Genomic DNA, 16,444 nt, shown 5'->3' with positions numbered 1-16,444 from the left:
GAAGTGCTGGCAGCACCTCAATGCCCTCCGTTGCCTGAGCAATGCCAATTGGGGTGCAAATCGCTCTACTCTGCTGCAGCTCTACAAAGCCCTTGTTCAATCCGCCTTGACTATGGGAGTCTGGTTTATGGTTCGGCAGTGCCCTCAGCTTTGCGTGTACTCGACCTAGTGCACCACTGTGGTGTTCGCCTAGCAATGGGAGCTTTCAGAAAGAGTCCAGTGATCAGTGTCCTGGTGGTGGCTGGAGTCCCTCCATTGCAGATCCGACGTGCACAACTGCTCGCCAGTTACATCGCAGACATTAGTAGTTCTCCTGAGCACCCGAATTACAGTCTCCTTTTTCCACCCGTGGCAGTTCTATCATTTTGACAACTTAGTGTGAGTGTAGGTCAGGGTTATACTAATTTTTTCCCCCAACCACATTCCATTTCTTGACGGGATGACTTGATTGAGGTTCGCAGCCACTCTTCTTTACTGGATAGCCAGCTGCTCGGAACTGTCTTGACATCATCTTCGTCGAATAACGCTTGGTACTGGAACTTTCAAGCCTTTTTCTACTAGGGATATAAGTAGCTATACAAACTATATTTCGTCGATCAATGATGTATTTGACTTTCAAGCACAATAAAAATTCTCATTTTCAACATAATATGCAACTTCAGCAAGTCTCTTGTACAGTCATATGTTAGAAACAAATTGATTTACATTCGAAAGAAAGTCTGCTTGGACACTATGATTTTCAGAAAAGGATATTGAGAAAACGTCTTGCCTCTAACAAGGCTGAGTCAAGAGTCTATATGAGTACTTATTCAACTGTTCCTGTTTCACATAACAGTAGTCAGTGACACAATAAGCACAAAGCTGCATATAGATACCATGGTTCTTCCATAGACACTCACTAACACATCTGTGGATTGCCAAACAGGTACTTGTCAGTGCCATTCGACCACCGCGTCTACTTTCTTCCCGCGACTTATTTTTAAACCTGCACAAACAAACATGACACGCAGTAGGTAGGATTATACCATCCCACACTTGTATCTAGAATATCATGTGTTCGAGGTGGTAGAAGGCTGAGTGGTTTTAGAATTTACACAGATATTCTTTAATCACTAAACAGTTCATCTCCTGCATCGGCGGCCCAGGTCAGGCCTAACGAGTGCGGTTCGCGTGCGATCCCGTCTGTCTGAACTGGAGTCCTTGCCTTTACCACCTCCCATCCAGGTCCATCCACATACACCTCCATGGTGTACTCCTAGGCTGCAGATTTGTCTGGACTTTTCGCACGACCCTAAGGACTCGGTTAGTCCTGCCACTCTCCACTGTCACTTCCTCTCGATTTTTGACGTGTTCCGGGTCTCTGAAGTGGTTCACACAGACGGCTCGATGGCTGATGGTCACGTTCGCTTCGCCTACATCCACAGAGGCCATTTTGAACAGCATTCCTTGCCCGATGGTGCCACTGTATTCACTGCAGAGCTGGTGGCCGTCTCTCGTGCACTTCAGTATATCCGTTCATGCCTCGGGGAATCATTTCTTCTGTGTACTTACTCCTTGAGCAGTCTACAAGCTATCAATCAGTGCTACCCTCACCATCCTTTGGTAGCGTCCATCCAGGAGTCCAACTATGCCCTGGACTGGTCCCGTCATTCAGTGGTGTTTGTGTGGACGCCAGGACACGTCAGCATCCCAGGCAATGAACTTACTGACAGGCTGGCCAAACAAGGCTACTTGGAAACTGCTTCTGAAGATGGGAATCTCTGAACTTGACCTGTGTTCTGACTTATTCCGTAGGGTTTTTCGGCTTTGGGAGACAGAATGGCATAACAGTACACACAACAACCTGCGTGTCATTAAGGAGACTACAAGTGTGTGGAAGACTTCCATGCGGGCCTCTCGCAGGGAGTCAGTGTTCCTCTCCCGGCTCTGCATTGGCCACGCTTGGGCGACCCACGATTACATCCTGCGCAGTGAAGACCCACCTGAGTGTCGGTGTGGCACCCGGTTGACAGTGACCTATATTCTGGTGCACTGTCCCACTTTGACTGGCCAGCGACGAAATCTTGGGTTACAGGACTCGGTGCCGCTAATTTTATCTGACAACGCCTCATTGGCTGATTTAGTTTTAAGTTTTATTCGTTAGGGTGGGTTTTATCATTTGATCTAAGTTTTAGCACATGTCCTTTGTCCCTCTTGCGTCCTCCACACTAGTGCTTCTAGGGTGGAGGTTTTAATGTGTTGCAGAGTGGCTGGCTTCTTCTTTTTCATTCTAATGATCAGCCAGCCATGGTAATCTTTGTCCCGTTTCTTGCATTTCTGTGCTTTTCTTGTCCCCTATGTCCATTTACATGTTTGTTGCCCTTCATCGTTGCTGTGATTTTGCCCCTTCATTCTGTTTTGAGTTGTCAGTCTCGTTTATTTTGTTCTCACCATTGTGGCATTATTTTATTCAGAACAAGGGACTATGACCTCGTAGTTTGGTCCCTCCCCCTCTTTTAATCCAACCAAACCAATGAATCGGACCATACAACCAGTTTGTTCCATACCTTCTGCAAGTGTCACAAATTTAAGCAGGCAGGAAACTTATTTTGGCTGAACCTCTGCTTGCAGCAGATTCACCCCACAAATGTACTGTGTTGTTTCCAGTAGCAACACCATGAACCTTGAAATTATAACGACATTCCTTTTAGCCAATTTTGAATTGTTTTTTAGCAGTCTATATGCTTGGTCTGCTTTTGCATGACGCAACTGAATCAAGTCTCAAGTTCGATGTTGTGTATTTCTGTTTTGTCTGACGCTGCAGTCGTAAGCAGTCGTAAGCAATCGATACATTCTGCAGAGGGTTGAGATCTGTGTATAGACATTCTTTTGAGGATTTATTTGTGCTGTAATGGCTCACCTGCTTCGGTAAACTCGAAATGTGTTCCTGAATCGGAGCCATGTCGTCATTTGGTATGGCATGTGGCCTGTTTTAATGTTTTCCTCAACCATCTTTGAGTGGTCATTCCACCTTTCAGTTTATGCTGAAGAGTCTGTATTTGTTGCTGGTTCAGAATATGTCAAGCAATGTTTCTTGACGCACTTCTTTCAACTGTACTTCATATTTGAAAGTACTTGTCTCTGAAGTATTGTATGTTTTACCTTCCTTTCGCCTGGTTCGCACACCTATTTCCACGGAGTTTTAAGTAAGTGGACTGCTCATTGTGTGTCAAAGCATGATATTCTTCATACAGTTTTAACTTAATTTCAAAGTTCATGTCCTTGCATTGTTTTGAACAGAATTCGGCATTGCATACATGATCCCAAATTGTGCAGTCAATATTACTATCTAATACTCAAGTGAATCATCATATTTCACATTGTCTTTTAAAAATATGTCAATGCTCAGTGTGTGTATTATAGTTATTCATCAGTGATAATGACTGAACTGTAGTTAGTTTTATTCATGTTACATTTTTTTCTTTAATGTTTTCATAAGATTCATATAACATACGTCGTTAGAGCCGAGTACTCAACGAGCACATAAGTCGCTGTTCGGGACATGTGCTACTCTATGAACTTAAGTTTTTTTGGAAAAAAAAAACCGATCCAGGGTTATTCCACTCACTGCATTGAAAGCTGTTTCGCAGGAACTACCTTTCCTTTTCATGTTTTATGTTCCAATCCAGCATCACGAAGGGAGATTCCATGGTGACTCGTATTTTGAAATTGGTGTTCTATTATGTTGACTTTTTATCAATCTGTAAACCTATAGTTTCTTTTGTAAATTGTCATTATATATTGTTTGGCAGGCAAAGATCTTGAATTAATATTTAAGGAGGGAAGGAATTAAAATTAAAGAATAAGAATGTAATTTGTTGTGACTCGAAAAATTTTGGACATCCTATTGCTAACATACATTTTCGGTCAAACTATTAGGAGTCAGATCTGGTTTTTATCACAGAAAATGCATATTAGGTTGGCATTCAAATGACACAGTTGCAGATTTCTAAAAATATGTACACCACATAAAATATTGTAATATACTGTATTGACTAAAGTCCTGGACTCATGCTATTTGCTACTTATTGTTGGAAAAACTTTTCCCTGTGAGCAGAGAAATGAAAATGACATTATTTACCAAATAAGATAAAAATTCCAGAATGAGATTTTCACTCTGCAGCGGAGTGTGCGCTGATATGAAACTTCCTGGCAGATTAAAACTGTGTGCCCGACCGAGACTCGAACTCGGGACCTTTGCCTTTCGCGGGCAAGTGCTCTACTATCTGAGCTACCGAAGCACGACTCACGCCCAGTACTCACAGCTTTACTTCTGCCAGTATCTCGTCTCCTACCTTCCAAACTTTACAGAAGCTCTCCTGCGAACCTTGCAGAACTAGCACACCTGAAAGAAAAGATACTGCGGAGACATGGCTTAGCCACAGCCTGGGGGATGTTTCCAGAATGAGATAAGATAAAAATTCATTTCACGTTTTAGATACTATGAAAAATTACAAGTGTTTGACATCTGGGAAAATAAACTGTGAATTCAATGAAGTCAGAACTGAAAATATACTCTTGCATTGACATCAGGTGGATTAACTGACTAAAGTTTTATCCTGTATGTTTGGTACTGATGATGCCGAAGAAAATATTTGAGCCGTATTAATTTTCTCATTGATTTCTTGAATTTCATCAGAAGATATATGAAACACCTGCATAGTTGTGGTACTTGCAGCTGCCTGACCAGAAGTTGATGAAGTTGATGCATCACCTACTATGATTTTTCACTTGTGAACTGCATTCCACACTGTTGAACAGCTGAGGTTGAGATTAAGCAGCAGTAATATATTTGGTTTTTAAATTGTGAGGCAGGTCCATCTGAGCATGCTGAAACTACCTTCACATATTCCGGTTTTGTTGACAGTACCTTGCTAAGGTACATAATCACAGTATCCTTGGAGTTGTCTAAAATGATGACGGTGTGGTAAGAACCTGAATGCCACTGTGACACAGTGAAATACTAGCTTGTGCTTGTGCACAATGTGCACTTTGCACCTCACCTTGATAAACACAAGTGCAATTTTCAGCAAAATCCGTATGTAGCAATAGAAACTCCTTAGAATCTTGGCTCAGAATCATTTCCTTTTGCTGACAAGATGCAGACTGAGCTCTTTGTATAGCAATGAAGAAGAAACTGAGGAATCATGGAAATTATGGATTTCACTATATCAGCTGTAGGGAGTACTTCTTTGACTTTGTTTTAGAGTAGTTTTCTTCCATTTTCCAAACACCATGATAAATTCACAATTTTCCGTTAGTCAGTTGTATAGGCCTTGTTGAAACGTCTGTCATTTTGACGTGTTACATTCATTCTTGTAACAAAGCCCACTGAGTGACTGGTGTATTATGATTGATACAAATGTGTTGCTGTAAGTTGTAATATTATCATGCCTTTTTATGAAGGCTGCTGACAGCATTTGAGAGATTTTCATGATATTTACACAAACGTAGTTGTGAGGTAGTTTGCTGTTTAATTGAACAAGTAGTGGCTGTACTTCTTCAGACTTGGAATTCCCAGTTTGAACTCCAGGGTGTTTGTGTTTGAATGCATCATTTGTTTCCATGATGAACATGACTCAGTGGTAATACGAACTGTCTTTTTCTCATTGTTTTCTCTAAACACTTGTGTCCTCGTGACTTATGTTAGTCACAACAGTAGACATGTTACCAAGTATCTAGTTTCAGAACTAAGGCATGACGGGATCTTTCAGACTTTCCATCTGATGAGTTTCCACACAAGCTGCTGAACAACTATGACTTAACGTTGTGGTGAATGTGGCAAGAAAAAAGTGGCTCGAGCCGTAGCTTTCCCCAGAGCACTATATGACTTGTACAGTGGAAACCCGTTTTTAGTAGGTCGCTGATCTTACATTACCTATGTTTTCCAACTCTCTCCCTAGTTTCAGCTCTTTCTTTCAATAACAGTTGCTGCTTATGTTGACTCAACTATACGAACTTCAGTTTATTCTTCTGTTGACTTTTTCTAGCTTCTTCCAGATGCTGCTTTTTAAATTCTTCATATTTTCCGTCACTTTTCTCTCCTCCTTTTCTTTCTGCTGTTTTTCCTCTTCTTTTAACCGTAGGAAAGTAAAACTGTGAATCATTATGTGACTCATTTCTGCTTTTACAATATTGTTTAAAATTGTGAAATTTTCAATGGTGATATTAATTACACACTTGCACAAAGAAATAAATTACTGAAAAAGATAGTTAGCTCTAACATTCTTTACATAAAACTTGTTTACATGAAAGTGATTCGTGTTACATGTAAGTTCATGCTGTTGTATTATATTATTTATCTTAACCTAAAATTTACCTACTTCAATTTTATACTGTTTATGCAATACATTAAGGTATGTAACTATCATATAAATAATGATATAATAATTCTTAGTTGCCAGTTAGTTGAAAATAATGTCAAATCTCCAGTTATTCAGTCTCATCACATGAACAACACATGACCTTACAAAAATAGCTATAAATTATGGAGGGAAAGCAATAATGGGCAACAAACCATTATTGCCATACAATAAAAAGTCCCATCTTTTCCAACAACATAAAAGAAGTACCAAATTTAAATTTTTAAAAATCATGTCTTACTTTCCCGAAGTCTTTTCCTCTTAATATCCTGACAATTACTGAAGTTAATTTTCCTTTTTCCACCTGTTATTTGCATGTTTCAAACCACTTGGTAAGCATCACCTTGCTACACTCCACCATTCTTGTAACATACAGTATTTTTTGCACAGAGGTGCAAAAACTGTGGCTCTTTGCTGTCTAGTGTTGCCCTCATATGGTAAACAGGTTGAATGTTACAGCAGGAGAGGCAGGCTGCCGTATACATTATTACTCGTTTTGTAGAAACGTCAAAATGTGTGATACAGCATTATTCATGTCCACACTTCAATTTAGTGTTGGAGGAAAGTGTGGGGCTAAAAATTACGGAGGGAGAGCAAGAGATGAATACAGTAATCAGGTTCAAAAGGATGTAGATTGCAGTGGTTAGATGAGTCTTGCACGGGATAAAGTAGTATGGAGAGCGTCATCAAACCATTGCTTCAGTCTATAGTTTTGCTCTCTTCTGAATCATTTGTGCCAATTTCTCACCTGTTTTTAAAAAGAATTTAAAGGCTTAATAATAAATACATGATAAATTGCTTGCTTTTAAATAAATAAAAGTAATATCCAACAATTATAAAAAGTGTCTTCTACATATGAATTTTCCTTCAGTGTTCAGATTCTATGTAACTTAAATTTCATCATCTATGCCTCCTTTCCCTGTCTTATTAATATCCCATGTTGATTTAACTCCCTGCTCTATCAGTTTCAGACAAGATTCTTCTTGATTTTTACAACTTTTTGTAATATGTGACAGTGCTGTTTGTAATATGATAGTTCTGTATCACTTGTTCTGGCTGTTTTGTACCTGCCTCATTTTTGTTGTGAAGTTATTGATACCTGCAGTGATCCAAGGTTTCTTTAACAACTTCTTGTTATTGTTTTGATGCAGCTCTGCAGAGTAGTGTATCCTCTTTTTTTCTCTTCATGTCTGCATCCATTTGAATCTGCTTAATTTAGTCATTCCTTTGTCTTTTTAAACCTTCCTCACACTTCCCTCTGGTAGTAAATTGACAATTCCGTGATGCCTTAGGTGTCCCATAATCCGAACTCGTTTTTTAGTTAGGTTCTGCCATAAAGTTCATTTATGACCAATTAAATTCAATGTCTTTTCAGTAGTTATTCAGTGTACCCACTTAATGTTCAGCATTCTTCTGTAGCATCACACTCAATAGCTTCTCTTCCCTTCTCTGAATCATTTATTGTCCATGTTTCACTGCTATACAAGGAAGGCTATTCTCAACAAAATACCACACAAAAGATGCCCTACAACTTAAATTTATACTTGATGCTAATAATTTTTTGTTTTATTGGTAATGCTTTACTTATTGTGAATCTGCTTCGTATTTCCTTTTCATTTTGGTTATATGTCAAGTTATTTTTGTTCCCAAATAACAAGTTACCTGCTTCCTCATTTCTCAGAATGATTGCCTCAGTCACTCAATTTAGATTGTCGGCATTCCATTGTCTTTGTTCCACAACATTAGGAAACTTTATCACTGTATGTTGGCATTAATTATTCTACCCTACAAATGAATGAGTTCTTTATGAGGGAAAATTCTTTGAAGAATTGAGTTTGTCACACATCTGTATCCTGTTAAAACTAAATTATTTCGTTAAGAAGTGAAGTTCAAATGCCTAAAACTTGTCACACCTGTCTGAAAAATTAAGATAAAAGCTGACAGTGTCTTTTTAGTAACTGAAGAAAGTTTACATGATTATTTAGGGGTATGGTGAATACTGTTTGTAATATGGAGTATATTTGTCCACTTGGAATTACTTGTATGTTAATTTAAAGCCATGAAAAACATCACACCATAAAACTAAAATGGAAGCCCGTTAAGGTTTCTTTGGAAAATAGCTATTTAGAAGTAAATGTGTTAACTGAATTATACCAGTAAGACTTGTGTTATAACAGACAAATTCAAATGGAAATTATACATTACAATGATCTCCTCAAATACCTTAACACACTCGTTTTACATTCTGTTAATGTTAGTACTTAAGGTGCATATTTAACTGCTGTGTGCAAGGAAGGTTTCAGGGAGTAACAAACCTGCTTATACTTCTTACAGCAAATACATTGTACAGTGTGGTGTTTTATAGACATTATATATATAGTAGTACATAGTGGCACTTTAAAAGGAGTCCATATATTAGAAAGTATGGACGGTAAGAAGAAGAAAATTGTGGCAGTCACTGGCGGTTTGTACGCTGTGTACTCATTTATTTCACGAAAGAAACATCACGCAATGCCTGTAAAATGAAATGATTGTGTGGCATTGATGGCCGGGATGCCCCATCCAGGGAAGTTCAAATTCTGGGTTGCAAGTCTTCATTCAGGTTATGTCACATTGGATGACTTGTGTGTCGGTGATGAGGACAACATAACTTCCAGCCCACAAGCAGAGAAAATCTCCAACCTGGCTGTGTATCGAATCTGTGCCTTCTGTGTGGTAGACAAACATGTTACTACTCAGCTAAGCAGGTGGGCTCACAATACCACTAAAATATAGAGATAACACAGTGTGTAATAAATGACAATAATGATAATAGTAAAACCAACATTGAATTGGTTGTCACCTATAGTGTTGGGTTACATAACTCTTCCCCGTCTTATACACTTCCTGCAGGAGGCCTACTTTTCTCTGAGGCTATTTCTGAAATCAGTGAAGGTATTTCAAATCTGTCTTGCAACTCCAAGGAATGGCTATTTTTGTCACCAGATGTTTCATTTTATTGAAATAAAATGTTAGTGGTCTCAGTGACACACACATACCATTTGGCTTGCTTTCTCTGTCTAAATACATTTCATTATGAAAGATGTTGATGTTACTGCTTAAGATTTTTGCTCTTACATTTAGAAACACACAAGTCCCTACCTGTTTTTTATCAACTTATGTCTTAACCCACTGGTGAGATCTCAGAATTTGTCAGGGAAGAATGCTAAAACTTGTGTGGGAATCAGGGAATTTCACTTGGCGTGACTTGTGACAATCCTGGTTGCCTGTTTACATATCACTATATTTGAATCACATGCCTATACCAGTTTCTTTGGCACTTTAGTGTATATTACTGCAAAACGTGTGCTTGTCACACCCGTAAGCATGGAATGTCTCCAATGATAACACAAGATAATTGTATGTACAGTGAAGCTATAAAGTACTGCAACATTGGCTAATCTGTGTGAATTTAATTTTGCAGCATGGTTTGTATGAGAAACAAAAGGCAACAAGGAAGCAGCGCAAGGAAAGGAAAAACAGAATGAAGAAAGTACGTGGTACAAAGAAATCCAAAGTTGGTGCAGCATCAGGAAAGAAGGTATGAAGCTCATCAAAACTGTATTTTTAAGGCTTTCACATTAAATGCTTAAAATGTTATCAGTTTTTCTAAAGAAAGCATTGTGATAACTTCAAAGTTCTCATCTGAGGCATTATGCTGCCAATCTATCAATGCAAAACAGCCACCTGGCATCCATATTTGAACATGGAAACAAACTGTTTTCATTAAAAGATCAGGTATTTGACAATGTCTGCATTTCCTGCTGGGTTGGAAAGTACAATTTGGATATGTAGACAGCTGACTCATGCCAGTACATGCATAGCAGAACAGGGTCTTTGTCATGTCAGTACTAAGACTTCATCATTAAAATCCTATGTTGAAACAAGAGCCTATGACTGAACACAGACTTGCATGGATCTGTGGCCATATGAGTTGTTAGCCTAGTTAGAAGGTGCAGCCCAGTGTGTTCCAATGTTTCCTTTGCCTCTGTTTAAAGTATGTATCCCTTCATATTCTCAGAATCTTACAGATGTCATCACCAAATATTCCTTTTACCACATATTGGAGACTTCAAACACTTACTTGGAATGCATGTGAAAGTTTTATTGGTGAATGTAACCCACAACATTTTTCACCAATAAATTGTACAAAAATGACACAATTTTAAGAGATCGTTCATGTGGTGCATCGACTAAACTGCATATTTTTGTAGGATGCAGGTAAATATGAAAACTACCAAATACACCACTTTAGCTCCACAAACATGTAACTAACAGTTTGGTTCCAACACCCAGTTACAGTACAAGAGCCAAGACATCATGTAAGTTTGTTACCAGTAAAACAGAACAATGAGTTTATTTGATTTTCACTATTTCATGGATTAAGTTTGTAATGGTAGCCAGATGTGCAACTCAATGTCTAGGTTAGGTTGAAGGGCAATTTGGTTGCAGTTTTCGTATACGTGTGTACTGTGAATATTTGTGGTTTAAGTAATGCACCACATGAAAGATATCTTAAAAATGGGGCATGTTTGATATGATTTGTTGTGCAAAATTGTTGGGAAATGTGATGTGGGTGACTGAAGCTTAGTAGAATGGAATTTCACTACTGGGAGTAGGGCTGGTTTTTTTATGTCACATCTAGAATTGTGTTGTTTACACAGGAACTAAACTGTCATTCTAACATTATATGTGAGACTTGAAAAAAGAGTTAAAATCAAATTTCAAAACACAGTATTTATAGGTTACCATTATCAGTACACTGGTACATCTTTTCACAGGAATGTGGGAAATGCTAAATTTTTCAATGTTTCTTAAAACCTTTCTGTTTAGCATTATGTTGCTAAAAGCAGCAGATTTCATGAAGTTTCAGTGATGGCCCTTTATTATTGCTTTAAAGTGTCTTAGGTGATAATATTTGCAACAGTGTTGTTATTTATACAAATTATGTTCAGAATTCATTTGAAACTGCTCCACACTAGTCAGAAATGAATGTTATCACTTTCAGTGAGTTAGCTGCAGGTGCACTTTAAATTATGAGGATTCTGCATGTTCACTAACTAAATTAGAATATTCTACACATTTGTAATTCCCTGTAGAGCATTAAGTTACTGATATTTCAGATTTTGTTCTGCTTGACTAATGTTGTTGTTTTTGGGTGTTCAGCAGGGTTGTAGATTTCATTTTTATGCACAGTATGTAGAAAGCTGATGAGATAAGTGTAGTTTAAATTGAAACCTCTGTGCCGGCTTACTATATTAATAAAAGTAGTTGGAAAACTTATAAACTAGGGCAGAGGTTTACTCAGTTTATTAAGATCTCACCTGTCATCTGAGTGACTAGAGCTGGAAATGCTGTGTCTGTGGAAACATGAACATTAGCCAGCAGCCACTGAATGAGGTTAGGCACGTTTGTCACAATTCCTGGAAGTCGGAATTTCAAACGTATCAGGGAAATACCGAGGGGGAAGGGGCCTTTTGGCAAATCTCATTTTTTGGCTCAACGATGAAACTGTTTGTTTACAGAGGTATTAAGTGTTGTCACTGCCTGGGCGGAGTGGAGTGGCTGTTGGATGTCATACACTTTTTCCCTACTCAATCGTTCCTGTTGCTTCTTCCCTTCCCACCACTCACTTCAGCTTGCAGTCAGTATCAGGAAGGTTTGAGGAATGGTTTTTTGGATCTCGGGGTATTTGCCCAAGTTGCCTGTTGCACAGATTGATCACTGGGTCTCACTCCAACATGCAGAGGATGACTTGAGACTATGGACGTGAATAGCTGAGTTACACGAGTGGATTTCTGAGCAGTTCAGTTCACTGGTATCTCTTGACTGATCAGGCTGCTAATCTGAGGCCAGTTGTTTCCTGCTAATATGCAGGCTCTGCCCATCGGATCTAGTCTCTCCAGTCCATCCACAGGGTAGATCTAATCGTTTGTGGAGTACATCGTTGAACTTTCCTGATTTTCTGCAAACCCGTGGACTTTGTGATCAAAATGTGCCCAAACCACCACCTAAAGTCACTCGTTAAGTATAGCTTTTGTGGATACCTAAGCTTTTCAGGTTCAGGAGTGATAAATAGCAGCTCAAGAACTAGGAAGAGTAGAATCTAAAGTGCCTTGCAGAAATTCATTTTGCAGAATTGAATGAGTGGTAAGGACTGTGACAAAGTTGAGAAAGAATGTGCACCTTCTTGCTAAGCAGGGATTTTGTGATCTCTGTGCATACTACAAGAGAAGTGGGACTAGAATCAGTTGCTTTTGAAGTGACTTTTTGGGTGGTGATACCACCTGTTGGCATTTGTATAACTTCCTGTAAAAGATTCAGTGTGAACCATGATCAAGCCATCGTAGAGCAAAGTTTTTCCATTAATAGTTTGATAGTCAACCAAGAAACAGAAGTCATTGGTTAGCTATACATCAAGTATATGATAAAATTGGTGAGGTGAGGCCTCAAAACAGAAGCAGTGTGAAGAATATGAAGGAACAGAGAGAGCTAGATGGAAGAGGTCCATCGACCAGCAAGTTAATGAACTGAACACCAAAAAGTCATGGCTACTCACCAAGTGGGCCACTGAACTGAGTCGAATTTCATAAGATTGCTGCTGTTATGAAGGAATTGTGACTGGTTTTTGTTGATTGATTTTAATTGTTTGACAAAAGACTGAATATTGGCTGAAAAAATGTCACCATACATACCCGAGTGCTGCTGTTCAAATTTCTGAAATTTTAATGGTTTGCTGTACAACATATTCCTTTTTTTTCTTAACTGGTCTGGTGCAGAAAGTGTGGGAGAAGGAGAAAAAGCCTACTGTTAATTGAATGACTTAACTTATTACTAAACATGTAAATCCTTTATCTAATTTACACAAATTACCTGTTTACTTACCCTTCAGATATCAAATGTTTTCAGGGGAAAAGTGCTAAAACTGTGGGAATCAGGGAATTTCACTTAGGAAACTTCTAGCAACCTTATTAGGTCAGTTGTCAAAATACTATGCATAAAAATGGAGTGAACTGCACTGAACATTGAAAGCACACCATTAATCATTGTGTTAGTACTGTGTGGTCAGTAATTTCTGGTTACTGATTTTGTTATATGACAGTATATCGGCATTGAAATAGTAGTACTCCGTACTGTAATGTCAGCTGTGCACAAGAAGCAGTTATAAGTATTGTCTGCTGAGCTGACTGATGTTCACCATAGGGCAGGCTACCACCACTAATGCTAATGGTATCATACATAGTTTCATGCCCTATTTTAACTGCCAAAGTACATGGAAATCCTGACGTATGTGGTTTTAAGTGGGACTTTTCTTATGCCTTCAAACATATTAAAAACTAAAAATATCTGACTGCAGTGGGAAAAGAGTGGTTTTTGTTTCGAAATTGATGTAGGTATGGCTGCACTACAGATCTTTGTCACAGCCTACATTTAAAACAAAAGCTAGTTTTTATTGCACTTTTCAACTGAACTTGTCTTCAGATCTATCACAAATTTTGAGCTTATGATGTCACTCTGGAAATATTTTAAGTGCACTGTTGCTGATGATTGTTTCCATTAGCATTGCTACAAACTTTGGGAATTAAATGACAAGCACCTTAGTTCTTTGTTACATGAAACCTTAACACATTCAGGGAGTTAAAGAAAGACATTACTTTGTTGCCCTGCAGTTATTACACAGAATCGTGGTTGGAAACATGACTGGAAGTCTGAGTATATTTATATCACAAAATCAAAAATTATTTGCGTAGGCTTATTCTACAGAATCCATGTCAGTGCACATTCAGTTAAAACAATGTTTCTTCAACCAACATTCCGTGTACTTCTGTCTTTCCTCCTGCAGTACTATTTTACTCTATTTTCACTTCATGTATTTCCCTGACACAAACCTATTGAAATCCTTCCCACAATCAGATTTTTGTATTGCAGTTATTAGTAATATTAAGTCAACATTTCTTTGTGCAATCACATTTATGACTTATTAATTTTCTGGTGTTAATTTTCTCACAAGTTGAATATGTTACAGTATTTTTTTTATTTCTGTATGTTACACAATTGTGTGTGGGCCCACATTATTTACACTTCATATCACATTGTGTTGGAGTGTTATTCAGTTTCTGTTCCAGTTTGCAAAGTCTTGTTGATAGACATGGGCATTTGTTAAATTAGTATGTAGCTTTGATTTTGATGGTGTGTTATCTATAAGTAATGAATTCTTAAGGGATTGGCATGGCATGTTTTGATGATTGCAATGTTGCAGAAAACTGCAAAATTTCACTAATATCGGAGAATGCTAATTTCCAATTTTACATTCTGTTGCTCTTAAAATTCAGGTGAAGACATTTACAAAAACTTGCAGGTGTCTTTACACTTTTCACTCTGTAATGTAGTTCAACAGTAATACATAGGCAATAAATTTGATTTTTTTTTGAGGGGTGTTGCTTGGAGTGCAGGAATAGGTAGAAATTTACCTGTTGACACTTAGTACCAGCCTTAGTTAGCTGTACTGTTCGTGGAAGTATTTAGTAATTTGCAGCAACCAGATTTGTTTCAACTACATACAGTCTCCATGTCAGAAATTCTTCTGTAGAAACATTCGTGAATGTTTGTCATATGTTGCATGCACCTGGAGTAGCAGTGAATGTTTAGCCAGGAACTGCTTAAATCTCCTTCCAGTGCTAAGTTGGAACATGTTAGTCTAGGTTTCCGTCTAATTGGTTGGGGGGGGGGGGGGGGGGGGGCAGTCAGGTGAAAGATCAGAGGAAAGCAATTGCATACCATCTTCAGCTGGACCATGCCTAATACAGCTCTGGTATTCAGACCGATCTTCAGATTGATGATGATTTTACCTTTAGCAAGAACATCTCTATACAGTATAGATTTGGTTAGGTTCAGCAAGTAGATTGTAAGATATCTATGTTCCTGTTATACTGTGAAAATGTTCTCAAATACATTTCATTTGTTATACGATTCTATATAGGGATTTTTTTAGAGGTTATGCTTAATTTTTGTAAGATATTGTGCTCTCACCTAAAAATTAAACCAACTTCAAACTTTCTCAGATAACCTTTGTTGCATAGAAGACTTTGTGTCTTGGTTTGTTGTTAATTGCAATGGATGTCTTGGTTTGTTGTTAATTGCAGTGAAACGGTACTAACTATTCTCCCCTCCCTCTGTGTTCTAAGAAACAGAGGTTTCTTCCATAATTAGCATGGTTATGCATGCAAAAGTGTGCAGTAGAAACCCAAACTGGAGTGTGCTGAAGACTAACCAACACATTTTCAGATGTTTCTACTGTTGTATATCTATATTGTTTTGCAGGGGAAAAAGTAAAGCTTTCATCTTTGTTGAGGTGTCTGTATCAGAAGATTGCCGTTTTATTGATTTGATTACAAGGTATTAAACTTACATGGTATAGGGTGTGTGCTGAATTTAGTAATTTGCATTTATTTGGATAATAGTATTAGCAGCTATGCTAAATACTTACTGATGTATAACTTTTCTTTTCCAGTAATTGAAATGGTGCTGTTCTTCCGTGTCATCAGAATTGGAATGAGAATGATGTATGGATGTAAAAAAAAGTGAAATAAAGTTGTGAGTTTTTATAATTCGTGAATATTCATGGTATGTTTTGTTCTTCCATATTCTGGTTGGGGAAAGGAGAGTGCTTATGTCATCCCATGTAGAAAATTTCATTCTCCTAAACTCCAATGGGGATTCAAGGATGTAAAAGGATAGATTGCTACTCACAGTGTAGAGGAGACAGTCACATTACAGGAGCTGCCTCCCCCCCCCCCCCCCCCCCCACACACACACGGCTCTGTGGTCAGACTGGGTAGTAGCTGCCAACACTTTGTCTGGTCAGGCGGGTGTGTGGAGGGGGGAGGGGGCTATCTATCTCCTTTTCATAATATTGTTGATATCTCCCAAATAGTGTTCTAAAAGATATAATATATAATTTTGCAGGTACATTCACTGCAATATGTGGATACTGTTTGCAAAAA

At 38.2% G+C, this 16,444-nt stretch overlaps 1 protein-coding gene across 3 annotated transcripts in view; it reads left to right on the top strand.

Annotated features, from left to right (window-relative positions):
* The window catches only part of LOC126202785 (40S ribosomal protein S24), a 30,319-nt gene extending 14,263 nt beyond the window's left edge, over nt 1-16,056 (top strand). For 2 of the 3 annotated variants that reach the window (XM_049936895.1, XM_049936894.1), the window contains exons 4-6: nt 9,865-9,981; nt 15,762-15,836; nt 15,952-16,056. In XM_049936895.1, the coding sequence (XP_049792852.1) occupies nt 9,865-9,981; nt 15,762-15,773 (129 nt within the window). In that variant the 3' untranslated portion in view covers nt 15,774-15,836; nt 15,952-16,056. The remainder of the gene's footprint in view (nt 1-9,864; nt 9,982-15,761; nt 15,837-15,951) is intronic. The other variant, XM_049936896.1, reaches the window with a different exon arrangement.
* The last annotated feature ends 388 nt before the right edge of the window (nt 16,057-16,444 follow it).

This window comes from Schistocerca nitens, chromosome 1 (genome assembly GCF_023898315.1).
Source record: "Schistocerca nitens isolate TAMUIC-IGC-003100 chromosome 1, iqSchNite1.1, whole genome shotgun sequence".
Lineage (NCBI taxonomy): Eukaryota > Metazoa > Arthropoda > Insecta > Orthoptera > Acrididae > Schistocerca > Schistocerca nitens.
The sequence above is the reverse complement of the archived record's forward strand: the minus strand, read 5'-3'. Positions and strand labels throughout refer to the sequence as shown.